Here is a 25,171-nt window from a genome sequence, read left to right on the forward strand (position 1 = left end):
TAAAAGAGCCTGACCCAGCCATTCTTTCAAGTGCCCATTGGGCAAACAGTGTTAGGTATAGACTGTCTACTTGAAGGACAGCAGAAAATATGGACATACTGTTTATACCACTCCCTTTGCTCAGTGTCCAGGATTCGGAAAAGAAAGGAGGGCTGCTATGTCCTCTCCCACTCCAGCACCCAATTGCTCTTAGAGAGCCTAAAGTTTCTCAGCTCAAGGTCATAACCTCATCCCCTGGTACCGTTCCTTCTGACCTGCAGACAGTAACATACAGACCCTCCAGGTAGCTTTTCTAGAACTGGAATGACACCCCTCTTATCTTTGCCTATGGATTTCCAAAACCCTCCAGGAAAGATAAGCCAGCAGACAATGCGCGAACCTTTGTGACATCTCTTGTGTCACTGCAAGAGGTTCTTTAGCATAATATTAAAGTTTGAGTTTCTCCCCAATTTCCACCCGTTCCTCACTTGAAATTCCATAATGAATTTTAATCAGTTTTCATCTCAAAGAACCCATGAAGCCATACTGATTAAACCACAAGCACTCCTTTAGCCTCTATAATGTGTCTAACTAGCCTTAAGAATCAAATGTGGAAATCAGCTCAGTGTACACTGAAAGTAGAACTGCTTTTGCCTCTTGCCTTGTAGGCCTGAACAAGCCAATAGGATGGAATGCCATCTGTACTCTCGTTGTTTGGATTTTTTGGTATTTCCTCAAGAAGCCAAAGATCCTACAAGAAAAGTTGAGGCCTTCTGAATAGATTTTCTAAGATGGGTGCACAGTTTCTATATTGCTGGAAAAAAATAGTTTTTATATTTATAAAAAATGAAAATTTGTTAAAAAAACAATTTCTTGTCTTTGTTTTTCAGGTATACAAGCCTTTGTTTGAGGCTGTAGGTGACGGCAGTGGGGGAAAGACATTGGAGGATGTGTTTTATGAGCATGAGGTATGATGTAAATGGAAATGCTGCTAGCTTATGCACTCTTTTTCTCATACTCTGGGTCTTAGTATTTCTTTTTTTTTTTAATTGGGTTTTCTTTTTACAGTTTTCTTTTTACAGTTGAGCAGGCCAATTGATTATATACATTCATAGTTTGAATGGGTATTAGTTAGTATCTCTGCCTTGGAGAGTCAAGGCACTGTGGTTCACATATGATGGCTTCTTGTGGGATTGTCATATCCAGACAGATGTTCACATAGCAAAGCTCTGGAAGTAAGGCAGCCATTCTGTAATTATCTAGAGAAACAAAGCTAGGATGTTCTCATGATCACATATTGACTGTCCCCAGGGGGCACACCCTGTTAAGGGCATCCCACTCGAATCCGTCCCTTTTTCAAGAAGGATTTATCACTCCTGCGCACAATTAGAACACTTAGGAATTATTTGCATGGAAATCCATCCCGTCTAGATTATTCTCTTTCCCTGAAAATGCAAAAGAATACTTGATCCATTTATAGCCAATTCCTGAGCTACTGAAGTGTGCAACAAGAGGACTTTGGGGAAGTGTAGCCAGGTAAAGTCCCCCAAATCTGGAAACTTTTTTCTAGTGTACTTTATTCATTTCCCTGAAACCACTGGTCCTTCCATCTCAGTCTGATTGGAACTAACAGAGAACCCTGAAATTCACCCACACTTTAGGGTTAAACTGGCTTGAGAAAGCAGTATGGGGGTCTTCCTGTAAGTCCTACTCTAGACATTTTCCAATGATTCTCTAGAAAGAAGTAAAAACAATGCAAGTATTCCCATATATTAGGGATGTTTTAAAATTCCACACTATTGCCCTTCTGCTGCAAAGACAGCTGTTAAAGGAGCTGCCCTTGCCAGGAAAAATGTGTGACGGTTTCTAAGAGCAGGGGCCCTCCCCTTCCTGACTGCTTTGAAAACTTGAGGTTTTCAGAATTACATGTGGGACTCAGTACCTCTTCTCCTTTTTTCTAAATGGAAAAGAATAAAGGAATTGTTCCATTTCAGACTGTACCCCAGTTAAAAAAATGTTTTTTGAAAATTTTCTTTTACTGATCTGCCTTCTGCAGAAAAACACGATTCAACTGTATGTTAAGTTGCTGCAGAGCATCCTAAGGAAACTCATAATATCACCTGGTCCAAATTCCAGAGGCCTGTGACATTACCCTGAAAGGGAGCTCAATAGCCTAAAAACCACCTTAAAATTTAAAAAATTGTGGCCAAGGAAAAATACTTTATCTAAATGAGACCAGCCTACTAGCTAGAAGCCAAATAAATATCACTACAAAGTCACACACACACACACACACTCCAAAGTCCTCCTAGGAATCTTGGTGCTAGCAGTGCTGCTGAGATTTGGAGCTTGTCTTATGATTTTACAAACTTACTTTTTACACTACTGTTGTCTGCCTTTCTCTGCAGAGTGACGCTCTCCCTTTAGACTTGCTGAATTTCCTACTGCTTTTCTTTCTTTGACACAATTTAGAAATTGTCTATTTAAATACAGATAAGCACTGCACAAATACAAACCAGTCTGTAGCTTAATATTATTTCATTAAAGTAGTATGTTCCAGAAGAGTTGATGGTCCATGTTTTTTTTTCCTTCCCCAGGTACAGATGAATGTGCTGGCATTCAACAGGCAATTCCACTATGGTGTGTTTTATGCGTATACCAAGCTGAAGGAACAAGAAATAAGAAATGTCGTGTGGATAGCCGAATGCATTTCACAAAGACATCGAACTAAAATTAACAGTTACATTCCAATCTTATAACCCAGTGAGGGGCCTGAAATGCATAAAATCATAAATGTTAAGAGGAAGTTACTGAGGGAAATAGGAGTCGTGTTATATTATCTAGATCACACTAAGCCACACTTCACTTCATGAATTGCAGACCGACTGGAAACGCAGCAAGCCAACCCTGAAACAAAGCATTTCTTTTTCTTCCAGAAGCCTTAAATCTTGCTTCCACATTTATGTCTCATTCTTCACCTTGCCTTAGACATTAATTTTAATTAACCCTATGGTACTTTTCCTATTCTTATTTTTGTTCTTTTAAAAATCAAATCTATTAAAAGTATTTTGCTTTCCCATGATTCTCCACAGGCCCAAATACTGAGTGTCTGCTTTATTTTTTAACTGTCCATCCCTTCCCTAGGTCCACAAAAATCCAGAGCTGTACATAGCCAACATGGACCACATATGGTGGAAAATACCATATTTTTTTCTAATACACTTTGATCTGGTAGGCTTGGGAAAGCTACATAATTCCAAATCATATTCCATAGATGCAGGTAGTGTTAAATTTGTTATTAAGGCTACCACTTATAACTAATTTTCTCACAACTTTCTTTAAATAAAAGGTATACCTCTCTTTCTTGCAGTTTCTTCATACTTTGCCTGAGAAGAAAGTAACTCCATTAGTTGTATTTTATTCATTCAGAAGCATAAATCACAGGTTCGGTTTACAAGATATGGATTCTCTATAAAACTTTAGCAGAACTGGGTAGCAGAGAGCTACCCAGAAAAAGAAAAAGTGACAAACACTGCTCTAGTGCTTTCTTCAAAAATAAAAAATTCCTAAATAGAAAAATCTTTATTTGCTATAGTTTAAAAATTTTAAAAATATGCATATTTGAAAGTTCTTCAAGTGAGAATATTTACAGAGAATATACATATACTGGTAACTAGAATTAGGCACAAAGACCAAGAAGTAAATCAATTTTTCTGCAAAATTTCAGAAATTTTTTTGTAGAACATTTTCATAATTTTAGTGATAGGAATGTTTAAGCATAAGGAAAAACAGCGGCTCATACCGCCAGAAAGAAAGCCAAGTGCCTAGCCTCTCAGCTGTGCGAGAAGCCTAGGCCACACCCCAGTTCTGTTGGCAGGGGGGCTGCAGCTGGTGCAGGGCTCCAGTGCAGATCCATCAGCTGGACCCAGGGAGCCTGCTTCCCATGTATGGCCTCTGGTCTGGAAAACATCCTCCCTGACTTGTTCCTGCCCCTGCATGCAGCTGCTGTCTTCTACTCTGAGGCCTGGATGTCAGGAGACATCTACATTTTACATTTTCACCCATGGTGTCTACAGTGGGGGTGGGTAAGGATGGGGGTAAAATTCTGGGCTTCTTTAAGGGTTGAGAGCAAAGATGCTGATAGGAAAGAGGCAGCTTAGAGAAAGTTGATTCTCAGACTAAGCCCTTCCCACCCACCTCTTCATGACATGCGTGGGGGCCCTACATGTGCTACAAGGCCACAGGCTGATGATACTTCTCTTGTTCCCTCCATGTAAGCAATGAAGCCGCCAATCCCCCAAACCCGTTCCCTAGCCACGAAATGTAACCACTGTGTGAATAGAGACAAATTTCCTATAGCCTCATGAGGCAAGTACTGTAGAATGTGCCCCTATTAGAGAAGGGGATACACTCTGCAATTTGAAGAACTTGCCTTGAACTTACAGCTTTTAAGTGTTGCTGGGATCTGACTTCTCTGTCTTACCTCAGGCAACTGGTCCACACTGGAGAATATGGACATTTGAAAAACATTACGTATGCTAGAAAACGAGGCCAACAAATCAGGTACATAAAGCAACGTAGAAAACAATGAGACAAAAATGTATTTCTTGGGCTTCCCTGGTGGCGCAGTGGTTGAGAGTCCGCCTGCCGATGCAGGGGACACGGGTTCGTGTCCCGATCCGGGAGGATCCCACATGCCGCGGAGCCTGCGCATCTGGAGCCTGTGCTCCGCAACACGAGAGGCCACAACAGTGAGAGGCCCGTATACCGCAAAAAAAAAAAAAAAAAAAAAATGTATTTCTTTTTCTAAGTGATCGAAGCTGAGGCTCCTTACCATCCCTTTCCCACCCTCCTCCCAGCAGTATTTCATCAATCTGTCATATTTCCACCTGTATAATTTGCTGCAGTTGGTCTTGGAACATTGTATTCCAGTGAATTCTATACCCAAAATTGCTCTCAGTCTGCAGCCAATCCTGCCTGTGCGCTGGTGCCGACTTCCAGCCATGCCCCCCCCCCACCCCTCCTTCATCCAGCTCCCTTTCGCGTCATTCTCAAAGGTTCAAAAGTACTTTATCAGTTTCTCCATGGGCAGGAACCCGTTAAATCTCTAAGAAACTTTTGCAGTCAGGAGAATTTGTGGTGCTAGGGGATTCAGAATTAGCAATTTCAGTTCTCAGGATATTTGGCGAATATCTGAGGGAAAAAAATGCCGTCCTTTTATTTGTTGCAATGCTTTAGGAATGCTGAGAGTAAATGGAAATGACCATTTTGAATCTGGGTGAGTTTGGACTAAGGCTAACTTGCTGGATAGTGGAGGAGTTGAGTTAACCACTGGCATGGCAGCAATGTAATAAGACATTGAGAAAGGGAAATAAATCTTTGCAGAGTGAAGAAAGACTTGGTGATGATCAGATTTGAGGGGTTTCATTAGTAGTAACTTTTAGCCTACCACTTGAAAAATGCTGTCAATGTCAGATCTCACAGGTAAGACCTAGCTATATGAGAAGGATACGATTGCAGTTCCACCCTGTTTTGTCTTAGTTTCAGCAGCAGACAAAATTCTCCTTATTGTTTGATGCATTTCAGTCATTGTGAGTCATTTTCTCTTCCGTTTCACAAATGGAGGCATTAATACTAATATGTGGGGAATAGAATTGCTGAGGAATAGATGTGACTTTATCAGACCATATCATTCTTAGTTATTTTATCCCGTGTGTCTCACAAGAGCTGATGTTAGGAGTTTTGATGACATTTTAGATTGCTGCAGTCACAAAATCTATAAGCTTTATAAATATGAAAATAGGACGCAGAAACTATCATAAAGGCCAAACCACCTGCCCTGAGCAATTTCCCATCCTGATTTTCCTCTTTTACATCTTCATTATTCTATCTGGCCTCCCATCAATTACTTTCCCACCCTCCTCCCACTTTCTCCTCAGTCACTTTGTGCTGCAATTTTCCGCTTCCACCACCAGCTTGATCACTAATTGAAATCCCTCTGGTCAAGTTGGAATTCTCTTTGGAAAGAAAAGAGATACGTTAAGAAGATGCACATTGAAACTAGTGTCAATCAATATATTAGAAAGGAATTGTCCCCAGAGAATTATCACTCTGACCAGATCCACAAAATGTCATTTAAAGACTAGGACCTGGGCTTCCCTGGTGGTGCAGTGGTTGGGAGTCCGCCTGCCGATGCAGGGAACACAGGTTCGTGCCCCAGTCCGGGAGGATCCCAAATGCCGCGGAGCAGCTGGGCCCGTGAGCCACGGCCGCTGAGCCTGCGCGTACGGAGCCTGTGCTCCGCAACGGAAGAGGCCACGGCGGTGAGAGGCCCGCGTACCGCAAAAAAAAAAAGACTAGGATCATTGACAAGCTGTAAAAGTATATCAGTAGCTCTATTTATATCCCTGGAAATGTTGTTAACATTCCAGCCAGTGTGGCTCTCTTACTGACAAAGTTGGAAACAAGTTTTTAAAATAAATAACTAAATAAAGAAATAAGAAAGTATTAGGTCTCCATTTCAGGTAGCAAGAACTAGGCTTCCAATCAATAGACAGGGCTATCATTGAGACTGGTCGCAGTGGCTTTACATGTCTACACATTCTTTAAAACTCCCCCACCAAGAGATGGGGTCTTTGTCCTTCCTCCTTGAATGTGAACTGGCCTTAGTGACTTAACTCATAATCAACAAAATCCAGAAAAGCAGTGCTGTGTGGCTTCCAAGGCAATGCAGTTTCCTTTGCTTACTGGATTTTGGAGTCCTGAGCTAGAGCCTAAGTAGTCCAGCTTCCCTGAGCCTCCCATTCTGTGAGGAAGCCAAGCCACATAGAGAGGCCAAGTTTAGACACTCAAACCACATGGAGAGGCCAGGTATAGACAAATATGACAGTCACAGGAGAGCACCAACCAATAGTATCAACTAGCAGCCACGTCTGGCCCAGTCAATCCTTCAGATACTAAAGCCCAAGCCCAATACTTGACCACAACTACATGAGAAATCCCAGGGGAGAACTATCTAGACAAGTCCTTCCTAAATTACTGACCCATGGAATCCTTGAGCTTGAAAAAAGAGCTGTTTTGAACCACCGAGTTTGGGATACTTTCATGTAGTCGTACAAATGGAACAATGGTACTCAGCTGTCATCCATTGAATGTGTCCTACAGGGTTTTGTGGCCTCTCTGAAGTCCTTTCTAAGGCCTGCCTAAGTCATCTACTCTCCAGCCATCTTTGCAGGTGGTCGGGGCAGGTGTGGTTTTCTGCACATATCACCTACAAATGAGTCTTGACTCTGGCCTGGAGGGACTACCTCTATGCCGTTCGGAGACAGAAATGACATCCTCAGGGCCAGATATGAACAAGCAACTCCAGGTGACAATGTGGCATCTTGTTTTCCAATAAGATTTGGCAGCAATAGGTTCGCCGACACTGAATCTAGCTCTTCAGAGGTGACAATCATTATAACATTTGTCGTTTTTTGAACAAACAGCAGTTTTAGATTTAAATCATTTATACATTTTTATTTTGTAGGACTTTTTTAAATTAAAGCAGTTCATTCTCTATTTAACTGTTAATGCTGAGATGCATATTTCATTATGTAAGATGTTCACCATTTAAAAATTTTTGCTTTGTTTCAGTTTGGGTTTTATTTTTAATTTTCTGGGCTTTATTTAAATATGAGTGAAATAGTAATATATTACAGTTTATTTCTGCAACATCAGGAATTTTTATTTTTTCATCTTCCTTTAGGTATAAATGACAAATAAAATTGTAAGATATTTAAAGTGTACAATATGATGATTTGACATACATAGACATAGATATTGTGAAAGGATTCTCCCCCATCAGGTTAACACCATTTTTCTTGTGTGTGCAAGAAATTTAAGTTTTACTCTCTTAGCAAACTTCAGTTATACAATACAGTGTTATCAACTATATCCACCATGTAATGCATTAGATTCTAAGACCTTATTTGTCTTACAGCTGAAGGTTTGTATCTTTTTACCAACCTCTCCCTATTTGTACCACTCCCTGCACTTGGTAATCACTTTCTACTCTCTGCTTCTAATGAGATTGACTTTTTTTTTTATATTCCAAATGTAAGTGAAAATTAAAAGGAAATGTATGGCTAATATTTTAGTGATCTTCATGATTAGATATTTTAAAAAATGGTACTGATGAACCTAGTTGCAGGGCAGGAATAAAGACATAGACATAGAGAATGGACTTGAAGAAAATGGGTGGCAGGGAGAAGCTAGGGCGAAGTGAGAGTAGCATCGACATATACACTACTGAATGTAAAATAGATAGCTAGTGGGAAGCAGCAGCATAGCACAGGGAGATCAGCTTGGTGCTTTGCAATGACCTAGAGGGGTAGGATGGGGAGGATGGGAGGGAGGCTCAAGAGGGAGGGGATATGGGGACATATGTATGCTTATGGCTGATTCACTTTGGTGTACAACAGAAATTAACACAGTATTGTGAAGCAATTATACTCCAATAAAGGTCTATTAAAAAATAATATTTTTCTTAAGATGTGTGGAGGCATGGAAGGGTGGGTGACCATCAATCCCAGCTCCCAGGGTCCAGATCACATGGTTGCGTGCAAGGATTCACCCTGGTGGTGTGATGAGTGGTTTATATTGAATAAATCTTTCAGAGCCTGAAAGGCTTTTCAGTAGAAAGATCAGAGTAAAGTCATGCAAGATCCACACATACAAATAAATAAAGATAAATCATATCATAAGGAATTAGCAGTTCACAGTTCAACTGTTTCCTGTGCTGGAGGTAATTCTGTGAAATACCAGGATTATCTGAGCCACTGAATTTAACATGAGTTGTTAACAGTGGCTTTAATCATTTGGGTTCAAATAACCCTATAAGAATCTGATGAGCACTGTGGATACCTTCCATTAGAATAATAGACATTACACATTCACCTAAAAATTTGCAAAGTATATGAAAAGACTATGGATTCTGTAAAATTCACTCATGAGCAACCTAGAAGTCTATGGACATACATTAGAAACCTCCATTGCATAGGCTGAGGAATGAAAGAAAATGACAGGTTAGACAGTAATAGATGGGAAAGGATTTTAATTTGATGAATAAAATATAAATACTCATGTACACCGCTCATCTCTTAGAAGGGCATCTTGTTCAGCTGAGCAAATAACTTTGGGATGGAAACTGGTGCTGTGGTGGAAAGGGCTCCCCTCATGGCCAACAAGTTCAGTCATGGCAATCATGGAGTTGATGGAGGGACAGGGGTCACAGTCAGTTTGCTCTCATTATAGGCTAAAGCATCTAACTCTGCTTAAAACTATTGATGTTCATATCCATCAAATACATTAAATAATACTACTGGGTTTTTTGCAAGTAAAGTAGGTGAAAACTTTGCAGATTGTTTGAAAATAATTGCTGACCTATAAGTATAATCAACTGAAATAGAATGGACACTAGTTTTCCAGATAAGGAAACTGTGGTCAGAAGAGCTAAGAGTATGGGAGCCAAAACTAGGTCTCAAGTGTCATGTCTCTTCCATTTTATATATATATTTTTTTTTTTTTTTTTTTTTTTTTTTTTTTATGCGTTACGCGGGCCTCTCACTGTTGTGGCCTCTCCCGCTGCGGAGGACAGGCTCCGGACGCGCAGGCCCAGCGGCCATGGCTCACGGGCCCAGCCGCTCCGCGGCATGTGGGATCTTCCCAGACCGGGGCACGAACCCGTGTCCCCTGCATCGGCAGGCGGACTCCCAACCACTGCGCCACCAGGGAAGCCCCATTTTATATATATTTTTAATATAAATTATATATATATATATATATATATATATATATATATATATTTCTTCATGGTGGTTTCATTTTTTATTTTCTCTTTAAGTTACAGCCTCCAGTTTAAGACTGATGTTCTTGTTTGGTCCAAATATGTTCTGTGAAAAATGACAGAAATCCTGTCAAACTAGCTTAAAATAAAAAAGGGAAACTTACCATCTCATGCCTTTGGGAATTTGAAGAGCTCATGGAACTGGACCCAGGGCTTCAAAGACTTCATTAAAAATTGTTTCTCTCTCTTCCCCATGTTGGGTCAGAGGTGACCAGCAGCAGGCCTGGGTCACATTGCACCAGCTACCCAGCCTAGTGGAAACTGCTCCTCTAGTCCAATAGAAACAAATGTTCTGGATTTGATAGCAACTGACCTGCCAAGGCATTTCACATAAACGTTTGAAATTATAATTTTTATTATTCTACTAATATTTGAGAAAAGAGGAAGCATTTTTTAAAAATTTGTTAATTTACTTTTATAAATTACTAGAATAGTAGAAACGCTACCTATTTTATCTAATCATTTAATCGTTTAAGCACTGAGCCTTTACCGAGTACCAGGACATATCATGCCCAGGGTAATTTGGGAAATAATTTTGCCATCGTTCATCACTAAGTGCCAAATACGTAAAATTACTTGGAATGCTAGTTATGAAAGCTTTGGTTTATTAAGGTTTTAAATTTAAAATGTTAATAATTGGGACTCCTCTGGTGGTCCAGCAGTAAAGAATCTGCCTTCCAATGCAGGGGACACGGGCTCGATCCCTGGTCAGGGAACTAAGATCCCACATGTCACGGGGCAACTAAGCCCAAATGCCACAACTACTGAGCTCACACGCCTCAAAGAGAGAGCCTGCATACTGCAAACTACAGAGCCCACGCACTTGGGAGCCCGCGCGCCACAACTAGAGAGAAACCCACGTGCTGCAATGAAGAGCCCGTGCCACAACGAAAGATCCTGCGTGCCTCAACTAAGACCCAACACAGCCAAAACATTAAAGAAAATAAATAAATTTTAAAAATGTTAATAAGTTATATCATGACATCTTAATCTCCCTCGCCCATCATATACAGCCCGTAAGTAAATTCTCCCAATTCTACTAAGAAAAATATTTCTTTAATCCACCACCTAAATCTAATCCCTCATCATCTTTTGTGTAGATTAGGTCCATAAACCTCTAACTGTCTCAGTCTGTTATTACCCCCACTACAACTGAGAGACCTAAGACCTTATCACCCTTTAAAAAAAAAAAAAACACCTTTTCCATTGTTTCTCATTGCACTTGAAATAAAATCAAAACTTTACTACGACCTACAAGGCCCAGAATGGTCAGGCCTTTGCTGCCTTATCAATCTCTTCTCCCATTGGCTTCCTTCTGTCCACTATCCCATGCTCAGTGACCTTCTTTCGGATTTCCAGTACCCTGAACTTGTCCTCATGTGGGGGTTACCATGTTCTCCTCTCTACATAGAATCTCTTTCCACTGGATTCTCACATGGCTTGCTCCTTTTCTTCAAGTTTTAGCATCATATTTTTCCATATTGCCCAGCTCCAGTGGGCACCTTTCCTATCTTTGGAATTGTGAAAACCACCAGTACACAACCATCATGCATATTCAGCTTCTCAAAGACTTCTTTCAATCTTAAGGAGGTACCTTTTATTGTCTCTCTGAAATCACCCTGTTCATTACCTTGTAAATTTTACCACAATTTATAACCATAAATGTATTTGTTTGTTTTGTAATGTTGGTCTCCCCCCACCCAACTGTGCTCTGTGAGAGCAGGATATTTATTTTTTTGATCACTGCTGTATACTCAGTATTTGGCACAGAGGCTGGCATATGGCAGCCCTTAATAGATAATTTGTTTTATGAATGAATGAACAAATTCTTCCACCTGCAAAATTCATAGATTCGAAGTAGGAACTGCTAAAAGACGAACTGAGGCATATTAAAAATTTTAAGAGTTTATTTAAGCAAAATCGATTTTACTTGGGCAGGTCCAAACTGGAAGTAATTAGGCATGCTCCACTGACAGCAGCTAAGGAGAAAGACTTTAGAGAAAAGGCTGAAGCAAAGAAGGAAATTATTCGAATGGCTATAGCTTATGTGTCTGCCTTGTTTGGGAAAGCTTATTTGGCTGTTTGTGATGCATTGTCCTCAGGTTTTTATTTCTTAACCATGAGGCATTTACACGTCTAAATTTTGGTTTGCTTACAAAGGCTGCTAAGGTATTAGGACCATCTCACTCTAATGTCCTCCTTGTGTACTTAATTTAATAGTAGGAAAAGCCACAGTATAACTAGGCCAGGGATCCATAAATTTCCTTAGAGGCACAGATATTTTCAGGGCCCAGGAAGATAGAAAAGCCAAAACAACTGAGTCTGAAAGATTGTCACCTCCTCAATCAGTGAAAACAGAAACACACTCGAAGGTGGTGACCCTGCTGGCTCCTCTGGACCAAAGTGAGATCTTCAGCACATAACAGGCATCTAACACATATTGGTTGAATGAATACGCCCATATGCGGGACAGGTATTGCATCACTATCCACCCCTGACCCTTGCAACAAAAGGGGAAAAACTGACCCAGGATCCACCCCAAGCACAGCATGCGCTGAGAGTCACAGCAGCCAGATTGCCATCTTTGCCTGCAGTCACATTTGGCACAACCACAGCAGAAGCCAATCCAGTTCAATCACAGAAATACACTTCAGCCAAGAACTGCTTAACTAAATGGAGCCTACCTCCTGTGGCTTACAAACACAGGTGTCCACAAAGGACAAACCAGAGGAACAGGGAAATTAACCAAAATTGCTCCCTGGTGTTCCCTGAACACTGAGGTAAATGTGGGTAATTACTCTCAATCCAATTTGCCTGCCTGCTCAAACCCTTAACATCTAACTTGAAACTCTAAGGGGTTTACAATACATAAAGAACTGGTTATTTCCCTCATTTATGCAGCATATTAAAAGAGAAAACAATTAGACTGAATTATCAAATGAGGTTTACTCTGCCATGCACTGTGTGTTTATTCAACTAATTATGTTATCTCTCTCCTTCAAAGGGTTCAAGGCATGTAGATAACAGCAAAAGCATAGAATATTCCACTTTAGTGATGAAAATTAATGGGTATATTAAGGGGGAAAAAGATGAATGATATTTAGAAAAAGGAGAGGAATGGAAATTATCTCAAACAACTGCAGGTGGAATTTAAGGTTAATTGCAAAGTCCTGACACGACTGAAACGTTACTGAGTGTCTCTCTGTCCACCAGGCACCAAGCCACACCCCATTCATCCCATCAAGAACAGAAAGGCACTCAGATAAGGCTACTTTCAACTAAAGGAGTAGCTGAGATTTTGGAAATAATTGTTTTGGGGGGGTTCACATTTATTACATACTCTTAGTATAGTTTCCTGATATTAGGTGGTATTTAGGCATCTGTTCCAAACAAACAATTTTCTTTTCTTAAATGTGGAACCTTTGGGGAGAGAAAGAGGACTGTTCCACAGTGGTCTTCTTCATGTGTAAGTTAGGAAACCATGCCCAAACACAGACTAAAAGCCGCATAATCTCATGAAACCTTATGAAACCTCATGAAACCTCTGTCCTTATGCAATTCTTTTTCGAGGTGAGGAATGCTGAAAATGCACTCACTGAGGAATAGCGTTGTTTCCTCAATGACACTCACTCCTCCTAGGTGCTTAAACAATAAATCTGATCTGCCAAATGTTTCTCAAATGTGTCATTCCAAAAGAGGCACTCCCCAAATAAACCAGTTCAACAGTCCTAATACTTGAACTTAGTGAAACTTAGGAAGACATGAAATACAGCCCTAGTTGGAGGAAAGTAATCAAGATGAAGATATTTTGCACATCCTGTTCATTATTTAGTTGCTTTTCTGACCATCTGTCTGAAGTCCTTTCTCCAGAACTTACTTCACCGCTATGGAGAACTATTTTAAGACAAGAATACCTCAAAGAGCATTATTTGCTTTGATACTATGTGGGAGTGTTTTTTTTTTTTTCAAAACAAACAACTTTTTATTGGAGTATAGTTGATTTACAATATTGTGTTAGTTTCAGGTGTACAGCAAAATGATTCCGTTATACATACATATATTTTTTTTCAGTTTCTTTTCCCTTATAGGTTATTACAAAATACTGAGTATAGTTTCCTATGCTATACAGTAGGTCCTTGTTGGTTATCTATTTTATATGTAGCAGTATGTTTATGTTAACCTCAAACTCTTAATTTATCCCTCCTCCTGCCTTCCTCTTTTGTATCCGTAAGCTTGTTTTCTATGTCTGTGAGTCTATTTCTGTTTTGTAAATAAGTTCATATGTAACGTTTTTTTTTTTAGATTCCATATATGAGTGATATCATATGATATTTCTCTTTCTCTGTTGACTTAGTTCACTTAGTATGATCATCTCTAGGTCCATCCATGTTGCTGCAAATGACATCATTTCATTCTTTCTTATGGCTAATATTCCATTGTGTATATGTACCACATCTTCTTTATCCATTCCTCTGTTGATGGACATTTAGGTTGCTTCCATGTCTTGGCTACTGTAAATAGTGCTGCATTGAACATTGTGGTGCATGTATCTTTTTGAATTATGGTTTTCTCCAGATGCATGCCCAGGAATGGGATTGCTGGATCATATGGTAGCTCTATTTTTAGTTTTTTAAGGAATTTCCATACTGTTCTCCATAGTGGTTGTACCAATTTACATTCCCACCAACAGTGTAGGAGGGTTCCCTTTTCTCCATACCCTCGCCAGCATTTGTTATTTGTAGACTCTTTAATGATGGCCATTCTGACCTGTGTGATGTGATACCTCATTGTAGTTTTGATTTGCATTTTTCTAATAATTAGTGATGTTGAGCATATTTTCATGTGCTTTTTGGCCAACTGCATGTCTTTTTTGGAGAAATGTCTCTTTAGATCTTCTGCCCATTTTTTGATTGTATTGTTTGTCTTTTTTGATATTGAGCTGTATGAGCTATTTGTATATTTTGGAGATCAATCCCTTGTCTGTAGCATCATTGCAAATATTTTCTACCAGTCTGTAGCTTGTCTTTTTGTTTTGTTGATGGTTTCCTTTGCTGTGCAAAAGCTTTTAAGTTTAATTAGGTCAATTGTTTATTTTTGTTTTTATTTCCATTACTCTAGGAGACAGATCCAAGAAAATATTGCTGCAATTTATGTCAGAGTGTTCTATCTATGTTTTCCCTTGGGAGTTTTATAGTATTTGGTCTTACAAGTAGATCTTTAATCCATTTTGAGGTGTTTTTTTCTTTTTGTACATGGTGTTAAAGAATATTTTAATTTCATTCTTTTATATGTAGCTGTCCAGTTTTCCCAGCTTCATTTGTTGAAGAGGTTGTCTTTTCTCCATTATATAATCTTGCCTCCTTTGTCATATATTAATTGACCATAAGTGTGTGGGTTTATTTCTGAGCTCTCGATTCTGTTCCATTGATCTATGTGTCTGTTTTTGTGTCAGTACCATACTGTTTTGATTACTGTAGCCTTGTAGTATAACCTGAAGTCAGGGAGCATGATTTCTCCAGTTCCGTTCTTCTTTCTCAAGGTTGCTTTGGTTATTCAGGATCTTTTGTGTTCCCATACAAATTTTAAAATTATTTTTTCTAGTTCTGTGAAAAATACCATTGGTATTTTGATAGGGGCTGCATTGAATCTGTAGACTGCCTTGGGCAGTATTGTCATTTTTAAAATATTTATTCTTCTAATCCAAGAACATGGTATATCTTTCCATCTCTTTGTGTTATTCAATTTCTTTCATCAGTGTCTTATAGTTTTCAGAGTACAGGTCTTTTGCCTCCTTAGGGAGGTTTATTCCTAGGCATTTTATTCTTTTTTGATGCAATGGTAAATGGGATTGTTTCCTTAGATTCTTTTTCTGATAGTTAATTGTCAGTGTATAGAAATACAACAGGTTTCTGTGTATTAATTTTGTATTCTACAACTCTACTGAATTCAGTGATGAGCTCTAGTAGTTTTCTGGCAGCAAGCAGTGGGGGTTTAAAAACCAAGTTTTTAAACCAAAGTTTTAAATGATTTCAGAGGTGACCTTCATCCTCTATAGTCACCCTTCAGGATAACAGAGAGGGGCCTGTCATCCATGGAGGTCCTTCCCTCTTAATATCATTGTGTCATCCTCCAAAACAGAGGTCTTTACTCTGCTAGACAGAGCACAGCAGTCAAGAGCCTCATAAATACATGTCTCAATCTTGTTAGGCATCAAACAAACACACTTATACTCTAAGAAATTAATTGGTTAGAGCAGAAAAGCCTTTGAGTAAACGAGTATGAGATTCATGAATTTGAATATATCTTCCCTAGCTTCCAGAACTTCGTGGCCTTAGGGATGTTACTGAACTTTTAAGATTGAGTTTCCTCATCTGTGAAAGTGACAGAATTATAACTACTTCTTAAGGTTGCTATGGAATTTAGATTAAATAATATGTTTAAATGTTTAGTACACAACCTGGCAAAAAGTAGGAGCTCAGTAAATGTCCTATTCATACCTCCTTTGGACAGACCTGCATTTGAATGACTTGTGCATGTGACTGTCCCAGTCACCAGGTTGAAAGCACCATCTCTTAATTGCTTTTGTGTCTCCATTAGTTCACTACACAATGTTTGCTTAAAATCAATCATACATGCTTTTAAATAAAATCAAACTTTGCTACTGGATATTGACATATACAGATATATGACCAAAATAATTTTACTTAATTCCCAGGTTGACTGCGGATTAATTAATTCTAATAAGTGGGGACCGTCACCTTCCATATCAACCTGCACAACACTCTATGGTCTCTTGTGTACAGTAATTTCTTCTGGTTCCAGTCCATGGACTCCCTTCCCCGAACTCCTAGAGCAGTTCATGTTCTGGTCTTGCAATGCCAGTTACTGCTTCCAGCTCTCCTTGCCCTTTGCTCTCCAAGTCCTTCACTGCATGTCTGCTGCAAAACCACTCAGCCCATAGTCTTGTCACCTATTATGTTTCCTGGGACTCATCGCTCTTCTTTCTTTAGTCTCCTCCCCTCCCCAGGTCTCAACTCAGTCTTACAATAAATTCGAATAGAAAGTTACATAAATATGTCCCTACGTTCTTAAGTAGAAGCCTCCACACTGGATGGAAACTCTTCTCCGTGACTTGAGATCCTACCTTCCACCACCTGCTTCTCCATTTTTTTTGTTGTTTCGTCTTCACAATTTATATTTTAATGATTTACCTTTTTTAGAAAGTATCTGTGGGGTCACAAAGTATGAGATGAAGAGAGGTCTCAGGGCATCTGGAAATCTGGAGTCTTGCCCTTGCTTAATTTCCAAGGACATAGAACACCTCCTTGTACCAAGAAGGGTGAGGGCATCCACAGAGCAGCCAGCATATGAAATGTGCTCTGTTGTGTCCCATCCCTCTCGCCTGATACTTATAGGCACATCCTCACACCAGAGCCCACCCAAGTGCAATTATTCTCTCCATAGCCCTCTCTTTGGGTGTGTTGCTTTTTTTTTTTTTCAGTGCACAGTATGTACTTATGTCCAGGAGTTAAATTTACAGCTGCCATTCTAAAATTATTATTGTTAGAAAGTATCTTTCTTTATAATTTCAGAATATAAAAAGGGGTTAAAAAAAAGGCCCAAAACAATAATAATACAGAGTTGCCTCGGGGGCTACTAAACTGAATAAGCCCATTTGCCTTTCTTTGAAATGACTCCAGACAAGTCCATGTTTTGTAGTCTTATGATTGCTTTTTCTATAATTTTCTTGCCCCTTCTCTCACTGTCAGTGTAATAGAAATTATTTTTTATTACTTTTCTCTAGCTTCCTTCTATCATATCTGATTTGCTCCTCACCTAAGTTGAGCAATAAAACTATACTTTTATGCCAATTAGAATTGGGTCCAAAAGATGCGTAAATAGGGCTCAGGGTAAGCTTAAGTACCTGGGTGTTATGTTGCAGCTTTGAATTCTCACGAAGCCTTTTGGCTTGATGGATTATTTTCTATTTCCTGAGAGCTGAGCTTACTTTGTTAAATAACCACTGGGTACATGAAGAGTTTTATAATATTAGTGTTCTTGTTGACAGGAAGTGGTGTCACTAAACCAGCAGACGGATATATCCTCTAAATCAGTGTTAAATCATGTCTTGTGACAAAATTTAAAGACCTCGGGTATTGGAGACACCAACTGCCAAACTGCATTACAAAAACAAGCCTTTAATTCCTTCTGATTATTAAGTATTCCACTGAGTATGTGTGTGATAACAAATCAGGAGAGGATATTTTCTTCCCAGTGTTCTGCCAACTCTCTGCTTGAATTTAACACTTTGGCTGAGCACATTTCCCCTTTCTGTTTTGTCCGGGTAAATTTTGTTTTTTTGGTTTCCTGTCATATAAAGTTATGTTTACAAAAAGGCTGTATCTTCTAACCTTTGGTCTTTGGGTAGAGGGTATTTCAGACTGTACTGTGAGGCTAATTAGTAAGCAAAGCTGCTTAGTGCCAGCTGCTATGGAAACATCAGATACTACATTCTGTCAGGCTATGTCATTTTAACTGGCATTGAGGGAAAGTAGACCTAATCTCTAGGAACAATTTAAGCCAAAATTCTTTACTAACTTGATGAGACGTTTTAAATTTGAAGTGACAAGTCAGCTTCTTGAAAGAGAAAATATATATTCTTTTTATGAAAAACTTGAGAATAAGACACCTGAAAAGGAAAAAATGATTTAAATTGAGTTGATTATGGTTTGTGGAAAAGATTATTGTGTATTTGTCCCCTTTTGTTTCTGCTAAATCTAATCTCTTAGAGGGCTGTAAAATCTGTCTGCTCAAAGAGCTTCACTGTGTGGGTTTGTAAGAACCTAATCATTAACCCACGGAACAGAGGACCTGCCAATCATGTTTGCCGTCCTTCAGTACTTTTATAATTGGCACTTCGGTTAAGATTCTTTCATTTTCAAGCAAAAGAAACCTACTCTAGCTAATCCAAATGAATTAGGAGAGTGTGTTAAAGGGGTGCTCACAAAATCAAAGGAAGGACAGTACAGACCTTGCAGAGGACAGAAATCAGAGCAGATCCAGGGAAATCACTGAGGTTGGTTGCTCACAAAATTCCTCTCTTAGGATTCACATCAGGTGACTCAACTCTGAGAAGCTTCAGTTTCTGCAGATTTCCATTCACTATCGAATGTCTGGGGAAGGAACATCCTACTGGCCTAGGCACAGTTAGCATCTCTACCCTTGGATTAACAGCCACTGCCAAGGATAAAGGGTAGAGAGTGAAAGGGAAGGGAATATGGTCAAGGTCACTCAGAGAATCATTGTGCACTGAGCAGCAACCCCATTCCATCTACTGTTATTGGTGATGTCATAATAAGGCTCTATATTCATGGAGCTATAAACAGACAATTGGTTTTCCTATAATTGTATCTTTTTAAATTAATGAATAATTTCAACACTTTATTAAATACCTACAGTGTGCCAGGGAGAAGACAAAACTCCAGGTATAAAAAGATAAGTTCTGGGACTTCCCTGGGGGCACAGTGGTTAAGAATCTGCCTGCCAATTCAGGGAACATGGGTTCGAGCCCTGGTCCAGGAAGATACCGCATGCTGCAGAGCAACTAAGCCTGTGCACCACAACTACTGAGCCTGCATACCACAATTACTGAAGCCCATGTGCCTAGAGCCCGGGCTCCACAACAAAGAGAAGCCACTGAAATGAGAAGCCCGCGCACAGCAACAAAGACCCAACACAGCCAAAAATAAATAAATAAATAAATTTATTTTAAAATAAATAGAAAAAGTTCTCACTCCAGTAAGAGCTGCAGATGTGTAAGTAATGATTAGCATCATAACAGATATAATTCAGGCTTGTGCATATTTAGGAAATTATTAGAAGCTTTGAAGAAAAGTATCAATCTACATATACCTGAAGATGTCAGGGAAAGATTTTCAGAGGAAAGAATCTTTGAGTTGTCATTTTTTTAAAGTTGAAGTATAGTTGATTTACTTGTGTTAGTTTCAAATTTATAGTAAAGGATTCAGTTATATGTATAAATTTTTTTCAGATTAATTTCCATTATAGGTTATGAGTTGAGTCTTGAAGGATAAGTGGGAATTCATTAGGAAATGGAGATGAGAGGCATGCCCTACAGAAAAAGTGCATTTTCGAAGCATACAATACCTACAAAGGGTAGAAGTAAGAGACAGTGTGGCTCACTGGGGAGATGTGAATAATTCAGTACTGTTGGAGTTTGAGAATCTGAAGGGGAAGTTGCTGAAAATAAGTTTGGAGGAAAAGGCACGTCCCTGAAGTTTCTATTATATAATATTAAGGTCTATGGACCAGATGCTTTAGGCAACAGACGGTTAGTAAAAGAGTTGTGATTTGGGGAAGTGACATGTCAATGTTGTTTTCAGAATGACCACTTTGGTCTTTTCCAGTAGGTGGGAAAGAGTATGAACAAGAGAAGAAGATCTGCTACATGGAAGCTGCAACAGAGCAGAAAAGGGAGGTCCAGGGAAATTCAGTCTTCTTTCTCAGGCAGCAGACTAAATGGTGGGGTCACTAACTGGGAGGAGGAACTGAAGAGAATGTTGAAGCCATTCAGAGGCCAAGTGCATACATGAGTCTGGAGTCAGAAGAGAGACATTGATATTTCTGAGTCAACAGCATAAGTTAGCCATTCAAAGTGTGGGTATTGATGAGGTTTCATACATAGAATATTTCAAATAAGCACAGACCTCAGAATGGAACCCTGGAGACTATAATTAAGGGATGGACCAAGGAAAAGAAGCCTGAATTGGAAAATCAAGAATAATGGGAGGAATGTATAAAATGGATAACTAATAAGAACTTGCTGTATAAAAAAGTAAATAAAATAAAATTCAAAAAAAATGAATAGGAGGAAGACCAGTAAAGAGCAGATATAACAGAAAGTAAACAGAGGAAAGGGAAGAGGGTTTCAAGGAAGAGTACATATTGGTTAGGAAGAGACTTAGCTGCAGGTGACAGTTCTCTCTTACATAAACTAGGTGTGGAGCTAAGCAGCTGGTACCAGTATGGGGGCTCCATTATAATCCAGCTCTTTCTGCATTCTGCCCAGCATCTTGATAGTCCAACTTAGTTCCTTAAGATTCATCTCAGGGGAAGGAGGACACATTGAAGAAGGGAGCATTGCTCCCTTGAAAGACATTACTCTTCACTTTACACTTCTCCCATCTGTCGGCAGAATTTTGCCATATGGCCACAACTGCCTTTAAAGGAGGCTGGGAAATGTACATCAAATTCTGGGCAACCATGAGTCCAGCTGAAAATAGAGCCCTATTTTACCAAGAAGGGGAAAACAGATCCTGAAAGCAAACTGGAAATTTCTGCCACGCAGGAGTTGGTGAACAATGACACGAACTGAAGAGAGTTCTTATGAGATACGGACTGAAAAGTATTCATTGAATTAGTCAGTGACAACCTTGGCAAATGTAGTTTCTTGGAGTGATGAAAATGTAAGTCCAATTACAGTAGATAGAAAACTGATTTTTAGATAAGGGAAATGAATATGAATATAGATTTTGCTTTCAATAAGCTGGGCTGTGAAAAGGAAGGTGAGGGGTGAAATCAGTCAGCTCAGCACTGTCATGGGAATGGAGCTCATGAAGGGTCAGGGCTCAGACTTCGATGGGCCATGTGCAAGCTGAAGCAGAGGGAGGCACCCATCAGAAACATGACAATGGAGAAAACTTCTCCAGAAAACTGTTCCCTCTTCCCATCTCCTCCTAAAGCTGTTTGGTTTTTATGGGGGTTTTCTGAGATGTCATGTTCTTATATAACCCATTTCATGGTCAGAGTTAATTGGTCCAGGGTAAATCTAATCCAAATTGATCCAAAGAACTCAACCCCACAAATCATTTGTATGAATGAAGAGTGGCTAATTTACTAAAGTGAGCCAGAGTATCCCTACCATGGGAGTTTTAGGTTTCCTACCAGAGAAATGGCAAGTCAGTTTCATTCCAACGGTTGAAACTATAAGCTGTAAAATAAGTTGGCAGCCACGTTTTTCATCATGTGTTGAAAAGCAACCTGCAATGAGAAAGACAAATGAAGTTAGGATTAAGAGGAATATAGAGATTAAATACTGACAGAAAGAAAGAAAAGAAGGTCAGTGTACTAGCAACATTTAGATTCTTGCTTCTGGTTGTTCCTGAGACCCAGCAACATTCTTTCCCTTGAGATCTGTGAGATCATCAAGATCCTTATAATAGAAGTCCCCTTCCTGCTTAATTAAATTCTAGCTGGGCTTCTGTCATTTACCATCAAAACTGTTCAATTAATACTGAGAGCATCATGCTTATATGTTTCAGGAAGAAAGCCAAAAGAAAGGTTGAAGATACCAAAAGACTGAGAACTTGAGAATGTATCTCCGATGACAATCTTGTTTCTATATGCCCATGGCTCTCTTCTGAAGGAACAGTCCCTGCCTAAAATCCCTACTGTTCTGTGATCTCAATCCCTGGCCAAACTGTTTGGTTCATGAGAGGGCACCTGGCTTCCTTCTATACCTAGATGAGCTGGTCTGATCTTATTCTTTTGTGGGGTTTGTAATTTAGTTGTGCAGAGACTGAGTTCATGAAGAGTCAGGGCTGAGACTATGATGGGTGATGTGTTAGCTAAAGCTGAGGAAGTCAGCCATCAAAAAGAAGAGATTGGAGGACTCCAACAGAGAGAAGCAGAAGTCACTGTGGACCCCTGAAAGAGAGGGCAATGGAGTGAGTAGCTACCTTGATTCATGCCAACCTGTATACCCTTCAAGAGTATGAGCTTCAGGACTTCCCTGGTGGCGCAGTGGTTGAGAGTCCACCTGCCGATGCGGGGGACGCGGGTTCGTGCCCCGATCCGGAAGGATCCCACATGCCGCAGAGCGGCTGGGCCCGTGAGCCATGGCCGCTGAGCCTGCGCGTCCGGAGCCTGTGTTCTGCAACGGGAGAGGCCACAACAGTGAGGGGCCCGCGTACCGCAAAAAAAAAAAAAAAGAGTATGAGCTTCAGAATCACTTAAACCTAAGCTTGAGCCCTAGCTCTTTATCAACTAGCGTGACCTTGCACAAGTTACTTTACCTCTTTAAAACTCAACTTTCTCATCTGTAAAATGGAGCAGTGTCTGACCCATAGTAAACTAACAATTAATGTTAATATAATTATATGTAATATATTAAATATAACATTTCTAATAAAATAAAATGACATATAATAAAAGTTAAGAGCTTCCAGTTTCATTTCCCAACAATCCTCCAGATTCTGTCTTTATTTCTTAATGAAATCTATGTATCTTTGTAATAATCTTTCTTTCTATTTGGCCTAACTATACTGAGATTTTGTTCCTGGCTAACACTGAGTGAGAATGCTTGCCTCCCAGTGCCCCGGGTGAGTTTGGACAAGTTTTTCCCTCAATCAACATTCAGCAATATTGCTCCTTCCGTTCATCCTGAAGCCTCTATCTCAGCTTCTGTGACACTGCACTCTCCTGCCTTTCTCCTACTCTACTGGCCATGGGGGTCCTTCATGCTGGCTCAGTCTCTTCTGCCTGACCTTCAAATGCTGTAAGTCCTCAAGGCTTATTCCTAGACGCCCTCATTTTTCTCACTCTATATTTTCTTCCTAGGCAATAATACAAGCGCATGGTATCAATGATCATCTTACTGAACCCTTGACTCCCAAGAGGTTATCTTTAGCCCAGACCTCTCCTTAATCTCCAAATATGCATATCTTACTGCCCACTCAACATTTTACCTGGAGATCTGAAAGGCAACTCAAAATCTACAGATCCAAAATTGATTTCATGATCTTTTCCCCCAGGGTTTTCTGTCTTGATTTCACCACCAAACCACCCATCCAATTTTGCAAGTCAGAAGCCTATATATTATACTAGACACCACCCTCTTCTTTAATACCCTAATCTATCACTAAGTCCTGTTGATTTTACCTTCAAAACATTTTTGAGTTTTTCTATTTCTCTTTCTCCATTTCCATCACCTGATCACCCGTGTCCAAGCCATCATCCTCTGTCACTTGGGCCCCTGTAACAACAGCCTCAGAACTTATTTCATTACATCTTATCCTATCTCTCTCCAATCTTTTCTTCATACTATTGCCAAAGTTACATTTAAAAAATACAATTCCTTCTATGGCTTTATGTGTTTTTTAAGATAATAAATTCCTTGTCATGGCATACAAGGACCTCAGTGATCTGCCCCTGGATGAGAGAAGGGGTGTGTTGGAGCTGGCTGGCACTAGCATGCAGATGGTTACATTTTCTGGAATTTTGCAAACCGATTGTTGAACCACTGGTAGTCTAAAGTTGCATGTGGTAGGAACAAGTAACCTATGGAAATGGGCTAATGTTACAAAGCAGAGCTTTTTATTTTTTTCTGGGAGGACAAGTTTACCAGCAAACTACTGCCTATTCCTCTCTCCAGCCTCAGACTCCCTCCTGCACTCTGTGCTTCAACCACACTGACCAACTTTAAGTTCCTCTAATAAGTCATACTTCCTCCTATTTAAGAACTAGCAAATATATTGGCTCTTCTTCCTTCCTGCAAACTCCAAGATATCAGTGACTCTGTTGACCCAACATCATATTTTCAATGCCTAGCAGTGCCTGGCACAGAGTAGGTGCTCCATAAGAAACCACTGAATAAACAACTGCTTTCACGTGGATTTTATGTCTCAAAACATTGTGATGCCTATAAGGATGTCCCGAAAATGATAAAATAATATGTCAATATGACTAAGTGTATAAAAATATGTTTTGCTTCTTGAACAAATGTATTTCTTTCTATTTTTATTAGTTTTTTCTATTTTCCACTTGAGATAGTATCACAATTCATTTCCAAAATGATGAATTTTTATTTCTATGAAATAGTCATAACTGAACTGTGATATTAATGTTACTTAACTTGAATTAGATATGACTTTTGCTATCATAATAAAATTATGTCAGAACAGATGAGGGTGATATTTACAATGAATTCTTTGAAATTTCTTCTTTCCTATTTTAAAAGTTAGCTTTCCAGAAACACATATTCTTCCTCCTTTTATGATGGAGTAGTTAAAATTTATGTTAGTTAACATTACTGTTAAACTATTTCCTCTCAAAAGAAATTTGTTTAAATGACCAGAACTCTATTGGAAAACTCTTCCAGTAACTTCTAATGAAGTGAAAATTGCATCATCATCATAATTATTAAGTTTATATTCACTGGTAGAATTTTCCATTTATATAGAAAATAAATATGTTCATGGCTATTTCACCATCAATACTTTTAACTAT

At 39.4% G+C, this 25,171-nt stretch overlaps 1 protein-coding gene across 1 annotated transcript in view; it reads left to right on the top strand.

The window, feature by feature from the left end:
• Positions 1-3,345, top strand: part of ATP6V0D2 (ATPase H+ transporting V0 subunit d2) — a 48,322-nt gene extending 44,977 nt beyond the window's left edge. The window contains exons 7-8 of the mRNA XM_065895429.1: positions 870-947; positions 2,577-3,345. Of these exons, the coding sequence (XP_065751501.1) occupies positions 870-947; positions 2,577-2,738 (240 nt within the window). The 3' untranslated portion in view covers positions 2,739-3,345. The remainder of the gene's footprint in view (positions 1-869; positions 948-2,576) is intronic.
• The last annotated feature ends 21,826 nt before the right edge of the window (positions 3,346-25,171 follow it).

This window comes from Phocoena phocoena, chromosome 17 (genome assembly GCF_963924675.1).
Source record: "Phocoena phocoena chromosome 17, mPhoPho1.1, whole genome shotgun sequence".
Taxonomy (NCBI): domain Eukaryota; kingdom Metazoa; phylum Chordata; class Mammalia; order Artiodactyla; family Phocoenidae; genus Phocoena; species Phocoena phocoena.